Genomic DNA, 7,185 nt, shown 5'->3' with positions numbered 1-7,185 from the left:
GAGGGCCGTGTAGCTCTTCTTTTTGCACAGCCTGATGGCCCAGAAGCCGCACTGGGGCTCCAGCTTCATGCCGGCGTCCCTCGGCACCGTTTCCGCACAGACCCCCACGTCCCACCCGGTGCCCTCCCCCACATCCACTTCAAAGTAATGTTTTCCGGAGACGAAGCCGTCGCAGCCCAGGACACAGGGCGAGGCGGTGAACCTCCTCGCCAAAGCGGGCAGGTTCTCCTGGGGGTACCCACGCGTCACCTGTCTATGGTCCTCGGACAGAATTAGTTCACGGTGCGCCGTCTCCGGGTCCAGAGTCACATCAGCTGCCAAAAGAGAACAAGAAAAGCCATGCCTTCTTGGCTCTGAGGGCACGATTAACTGGCCTGCGTCCAAATGCAAGTGCCGCTTCTTACTGCCCGCACGACTGAGGGGAGCGCTGCACCCTCCGGGCCCCAGTTCTGTGAACCGGCAGGGCACACCCGAATCTGTGCAGGCGGCAGAGGGAGCTGCACCAGCTCAGGTCGGCCTGGCCTAGGCTTGGTGTGACCATGGCACGTATCAGCAATGGCATCGCCTCAGCCTCACCTTCGCTGTCCGAGTGTTCAGAGCAGCCGCAGCCCAGGACCAACTGGGAGTGAAATGTCTGTGCCCTGTCGGAAGCCCCCTCCTCCATGACGGGACAGAAAGAAGCCTTCCTGGGGCACGGCCCAGGCCTGCGCGCACAGGAGTGGACTCTGCCAGCCACCCAGAAGCCGGAAGTCAGTCCCCAGCCCAGCTCCAGCGCCTCGGAGCAGCCCCAGCCAGCGCAGACCCACTCCCACGCCCATGAGCTGCAAAGTTCAGGGCGTTCTGCAGGGACAGCGAGCAGACCCCTGCATGGCTCGCTTAGCTGGTTCCACAGCAACGAACTGGGTTAGACGACGTCCCAGGCCCTCCACACTTCGCCGCGGTGGATGGGGGATCGCAGAGCTGCAGAAGCTCTGAGGGCAGGCGTCAGAGCAGGGGCTCTGCCCGGGGATCCGGAGCCGGTCTCCACCCAGGCCTGACAGTCAACTCTGGGGTTGTCTGAGCCGGGCCCCTGAAGTCGTCTGAACCAGGGTCCACAGGACCCACCGCCGCCCCACCTGGTCCTGGGAGCTGAGCGAAAGGGAGCGAGAACACTACCCCGGGCCAGTCCCACCTCCGGGCCGCCCAGCAGATAGCACCGTCCATGGCTGCTGTGCTCCACTGTCCCGAGAACCGGGGGCGGTTCCCTGCTCAGATGGGACCGGAGTGACACGGAGCTGCCTGGAGTGGCAGTGCTAAGCGGGGCAGGGGTCAGGAGGGTCCGTCATAAGCCAGCCTGTCTCGGGGTTGGGGATACTGACCAGGGCGAGGGTTGCCCCATGCCCCCTGCTCTGAGCGGGCACCCTGACCTGCCGCCCACCCACACTCAGGACCCCGGGCACACCTCGAAACTGCTTCAGCAGCTTCCTCACGTCCAGGTAGAGCTCGGAAACTTCGCAGGCGCTGTGCAGCTCCAGGGACAGGGGATCTGGCGTCTCCAGGCGCACGGCCAGACTCCTGGAAGAGCAAGGCCACCATCCAGGACACTGCGCGGCCCCACGTGGCTCTGCCCTCCCCATGCCCGGACCTTACCTGTTCAGGGTACCTTTCACGTCCTGTGGAGAAGGAGATTGGCGTGAGTGGGCCGCACCGGGAGTGGGCTGTGCTCCGAGTGCCCGGAGAGGGCGCAGCCTGACCTCGGCACTGACCGGCACCGTGGGCTCCCAGGACTGGGCATGGGGGACGCCTGTCTCCCCCTGCGGAGCCTGGGCTACAGGGACGAGGCCCGGAGCTGACGCTCATGCCTTGGCCAACCTCGCTGGCAGGGTCTCATGTCCTTCAGGGGAGCTCACGTCGGAGGTCCTCCATGGTGGGGGACACACAGCCTGAGACTTGGGTCCCTAACAGGCTGTCAGCAGGCACACGTGCTGGGGACGGTCGTGGCCACTCGGTCTGCACAGACTGGAGCAGGAATTGCCAGCCCCGTCTATTCCCAACCGGCTTCCCTGCAGCTGCAGCCCTCCCTGGCACAGGATGGGGGCTCCCTGGAGTAGGGGTGTGAGCCCTGGTTTGCCTGCCCAGCTCCCCACCTGCCAGTCATGCAGGAGGGTTGCAGGGCCACCTGGCCAAGGGCCAAATGGGGTGTGTGTCCTCCCACAGCCCAGCAGGCCCTCCTGCTCACTGGCAGAGGCTGGCTTGCTGGCTTGCTTTCATTTTGTTTTTAAGTTTTGTGTTTTTTTTTTTTTTGCTATAGGGCACACACGCTCACCAATGAGACAGAAAGTGAGGAATCACCCCCCAGTGGGATACCCACACCTCCTCCTCCATCTCCTCTCGGGATTTGGGGCATGCACACACACATGCCTGCATGTCTTAAGCCACCGGGTCTGGGACTCAAAGTGCGGTCGACTACATGGGAGTCCCATGGTGTGACTGCTGGTCCCTCAGAGGCATGTCTTCCTAAGCACGGAAAGGTGACTCGCTGACAGTGGAGGCTGTGCTGGTGTGAGGAGCAGTTCACACCCCGGGCAGCCCGTGGGGATGGTCCTGCTGGCCCCAGCGTGCAGCCTCACCTGCAGCAGGTTCTGGGCTGAGCCCTGACATTTTCTCTCGAGGTCCTGGATGTGGCTCTGGAGCTCCTGGCTCTTCTGCCCCAGACTGGCCTCCCTGTCCCTCAGCACCCGCAGGGCGTCCTCCTCCTCCTTCTCCAGCCTCCAGAGATGGGACTTCTCTTCCTCACGGAGGAAGCTCTGGAGGTTCTTGAAGTCAGACTGGATCTTCTGTCTCTGAATCTGCACCTTCTCCTACAGGGAGGAGAGTACGGTTAGAGTGGGACCAAGCAGACGCCCGACCGGGCGAACAAATGTGGCAGACACTTGCTGTGAAATATTAGTCAGCCCCGAAAAGGAGCGAATGCCTGATACACCTCCAACCTGGGTGAACCGTGAAGACATCCTGTTATGTGACACAAGCCAGAAACACAACGCCCCGTGCTGTCAGGTCTCACTGTACGAGGTATCCAGACTGTTCAGTCTGTAGACACAGAGAGAATCAGGACCCGTGTTGGGAGGGAGAAAGGGTGGGCAGTGCTCAGCACGGAGGACAAAACGATTCTGGAGATAAAGAGGGTGGTGACTGTGACGACAATGTGAAAGCTCTTCCCGCCACCAAATCACCAAACTGGACGCTTAAGAACGGTTATGGTGATACGTTTTGTTTTTACAAAAAAGAAAAAAAAGGAAAAGAAAGAAAGTTAGGTCAGCCATTCCGAACCTTCTTCCTGTGAGCTTCACAAGCTGCAAGAACGTCCCAGGTTCCCGCCGCCGTCATGCCTGGGACGTGGGCCACAGACGTGGGCGAGGCTGTTTCCGATTCTCTGATTTCTCACATTCTGTCTCTGTCTCTGTCCCACTGGAGAATACACACACCTACAGTCACCTCTTTGTCATCCTTCCTCTTGGCCAAAGTCCGGGAAAGGCGGGGCCAGGGTGCTAGATCCTCTGGGACGAAGGCCGAGTCTGAACGCCTCATTGGCTACGAGGACTGACACGAGCTTTTATTTGGGGCGTAAGACGGCGTCTCTGACGCTACGAGAATTTTTTGAAGCAAAAACTTGTAATGAATGTCATCTAAGACTGATTTGTTTTATCTGCCAGAGGGCACACGTGCTCACCAGAAACAGAAAGAAGTAGGGAGAGGCTCCCCACAGGTGACGGTCACTCTGCCACCCCTTCTCCTCCATCTCTCTGTGGAATTGTGGACACACACACCCGATGTCTCTCAAGCCACCAGGCCCAGGACTCCAGCCCTGCAGCTGGCCATGTGGGACTTACGGCCACCAGGCTGGCAGGAGTCAGGGTCACCATCACACAGGGTTCGAGGACGGTGACGCCGTGGCGGAGGGTGGTTGCCCAGCGTGAAGTGCAGATGTCGTGTGGGAGACAGGTGCAGGTTCACCTCTCACTCTGATGGCATGCCACATCCGTTAGTGACAACCACGGTGTTTTCACTGTCCCAGGGGCCAGAAATTAGGACAAGTGTCCCCCGGGGGCTCAAGCTCAGCTCACACACAGAAGATCCGAAAACGGCTCGCTGGCCGATTTGACCAGAGGCTGAGGGACCCCATTTCTGCAGAGTTGTAACTCTCATAATGGGGACCCCCAGCTGCAGCTGCCGAGCCTGGGTCCTCGCAGCTGGCACAAGGCTCCTTCGTCACCAGCCTTGTGAGCATAAGTAACCCAGGCCCCGGCCTGTGCTGAGGCAGTGTGCAGCCCCGCCTCCATGCCTCAGCACAGGCGCTCCTGCGGCCGCCCTCGGCCTTCCTGGGTGGGAAGCCAGCCTTGGCAAACACTCAGAGCAGGCCCGTGGCAGGCTGAGGCCGGAGAGCGCAGTCCTTACCTTCCATCTGGTTATCTGCTGTGCCGTGGACACCTTCAGATTCACACACTCCTGATCCAGTTGCCTCAATTTTGTCGCTGCTTCCTGAAGCTTTTCCTGAGGGAACATGAGGTGGGTAAAGACTGTTTAACTCAGGTCTTTATCAGGGACTCATGGGCCACTGCAGCACACCGGCTGTGCTGGGGTAACAGTGACAGCTACCGAGTCCTAACTGCCGGGAGCACGCGGACGGCTCTCCACGCAGAAGCTCACGTGTGTGTGGTTGGTTGCATTTTTACACCATTTCAGGGCTGTGGGCAAGGAAGGTTAAGAAGGAGTTAGGGACTTGGCAGGTAAGGGATGGCGGGGTGGGGATGGGGGGGACCTGCTACTCTAAGCTTGTTTACCGACCCAGGACCCAAGCAGGTGCTACCACTGTCTTCCATATGATATATCATAAATATCATACATCTGACTATATGATATGACCGCCACAGCGGACTATACGATATAATCAGCACAGTGAACTTTATAATAGAATCATTACGGTAGACTATATAATAAATCATTGCGGTAGACTATATAATAAATAATTGTGGTAGACTATATAATAAATAATTGCGGTAGACTATATAATAGAATCATTACAGTAGACGATATAATCATTGCGATAGACTATATAATAAATCATTACAATAGACTATATAATCATTATAGTAGACTATATAATATAATCACTGCAGTAGACTATATAATATAATCACTGCAGTAGACTATATAATATAATCACTGCAGTAGACTATATAATATAATCACTGCAGTAGACTATATAATATAATCACTGCAGTAGACTATATAATATAATCACTGCAGTAGACTATATAATATAATCACTGCAGTAGACTATATAATATAATCACTGCAGTAGACTATATAATATAATCACTGCAGTAGACTATATAATATAATCACTGCAGTAGACTATATAATATAATCACTGCAGTAGACTATATAATATAATCACTGCAGTAGACTATATAATAGAATCATTACAGTAGACTATATAATAGAATCACTGTGGTAGACTATATAATATAATCACTGCAGTAGACTATATAATATAATCACTGCGGTAGACTATATAATATAATCATTGTGGTATACTATATAATATAATCATTGCGATAGACTATATAATAAATCATTACAATAGACTATATAATCATTATAGTAGACTATATAATATAATCATTGCGGTAGACTATATAATATAATCATTACGGTAGACTATATAATATTACAGTAGACTATATAATATAATCATTGCAGTAGACTAATATAATCATTACGGTAGGCTATATAATATAACCATTACGGTAGACTATATAATATTACAGTAGACTATATAATAGAATCACTGCGGTAGACTATATAATATAATCATTGTGGTATACTATATAATATAATCATTACGGTAGACTATATAATATTACAGTAGACTATATAATATAATCATTGCAGTAGACTAATATAATCATTACGGTAGGCTATATAATATAACCATTACGGTAGACTATATAATATAATGATTGAGGTAGACTATATAATAAATCATTACGGTAGACTATATAAGGCAAAGATTATTCCGAGCATGGCTATGCAGAGCCAGTGCAGGTCCTGAGCTGGTTTTCCTGCAACTAGAAGGTCCCATGTCGGGGCTCCTAGGAGAGCATGATGCTACGTCTGATACGACAGAAGATGGAGCTCGGGCAGTGAAGGGAGTGACAGAGAGTGGCTGCAGACCCAGATGAAGTGGAGCCAACAGGTGGCAAGGAGGATAAGGAGGCCAGAGTGTGCGGTTCCAGTCCCGGACCTGGAGGCTTGAAAACACGCGGGGTACATGTGTGTGTCCACTATCCTGAGAGGAGGTGGGCTTGGGGCATGGCCATCCCCCAGGGGCGGTTCTCACCTCCCGCTCCCTCTCGCCCAGGGCACATGCTCTACAGCAAAGCTAAACACACACAGGCCACCTGCCTGCCTGCCATCACTGCCTGCTGCGTAGCCCGGCTCCTGACGGCCGCGGCCCAGTCCCCGTCTGTGGCCTGGGGTTGGGAGCACTGGTCTTGCGCACGGCACAGGGAGAAAACATGCGGGTGTTCCGAGGACACGCTCTGGGCAGGGAGAGGACCCTACACATGGTCAGGCAAGAGCTGACTGTCCTGCCGAGGGCAGGAGGGACATCATAGCTGGGTTCAGACAACGGGCCTGAAGGCGGCCGCGCTGCAGGACACCACGGGGCTCTCGGGCTAGCTAAGCCGGGTCGGGGAAGCAGGGGGCGCTGGCGGCCCGAGGCCCTCACCTTGTAGCCCTGGCAGACGTCCTCCAAGAGTGCCGTGCTGTGCCCGTGGTGTTGCGCTGTGCGCTCACAGCGCCAGCAGATGAGCTGGCCCTCGTCCTCACAGAACAGGTGCAGCTTCTCCCCATGCTCCTCGCACGACAGCTCCTGCTCCTGCTCCCGGATGGCCTCGATGAGGTTGCCCAGCTGCTTGTTGGGCCGGAGGCTGTCCATGTGGAACGGGATCCGACACTGGGGACAGGGCAAGCCCTGCAGGGGCTGCCATTGGCCAAACCTCTTGATGAAGTTGACGATGCAGCAGTGGCAGTAGCTGTGGCCGCAGGCGATGCTCATGGGGCTGCTCATGAGGTTCAGGCAGATGCTGCAGGTGGCCTCCTCCCTCATCTTCCTGGTGCTGGTGGCCGAGGCCATGGCGC

At 54.9% G+C, this 7,185-nt stretch overlaps 1 protein-coding gene across 1 annotated transcript in view; it reads right to left on the bottom strand.

Annotated features, from left to right (window-relative positions):
- The window catches only part of TRIM38 (tripartite motif containing 38), an 8,997-nt gene extending 1,817 nt beyond the window's left edge, over window positions 1–7,180 (bottom strand). The window contains exons 1-6 of the mRNA XM_006162642.2: window positions 6,773–7,180; window positions 4,435–4,530; window positions 2,610–2,840; window positions 1,630–1,652; window positions 1,442–1,554; window positions 32–314 (exon numbers count right to left, since the gene is read on the bottom strand). Of these exons, the coding sequence (XP_006162704.1) occupies window positions 32–314; window positions 1,442–1,554; window positions 1,630–1,652; window positions 2,610–2,840; window positions 4,435–4,530; window positions 6,773–7,180 (1,154 nt within the window). The remainder of the gene's footprint in view (window positions 1–31; window positions 315–1,441; window positions 1,555–1,629; window positions 1,653–2,609; window positions 2,841–4,434; window positions 4,531–6,772) is intronic.
- Between the last annotated feature and the right edge of the window lie 5 nt (window positions 7,181–7,185).

This window comes from Tupaia chinensis, unplaced genomic scaffold, assembly GCF_000334495.1.
Source record: "Tupaia chinensis unplaced genomic scaffold, TupChi_1.0 Scaffold140356_1, whole genome shotgun sequence".
NCBI lineage: Eukaryota > Metazoa > Chordata > Mammalia > Scandentia > Tupaiidae > Tupaia > Tupaia belangeri.
Note: the sequence above shows the minus strand (reverse complement) of the source record. Positions and strands in the feature narration are given on the sequence as shown.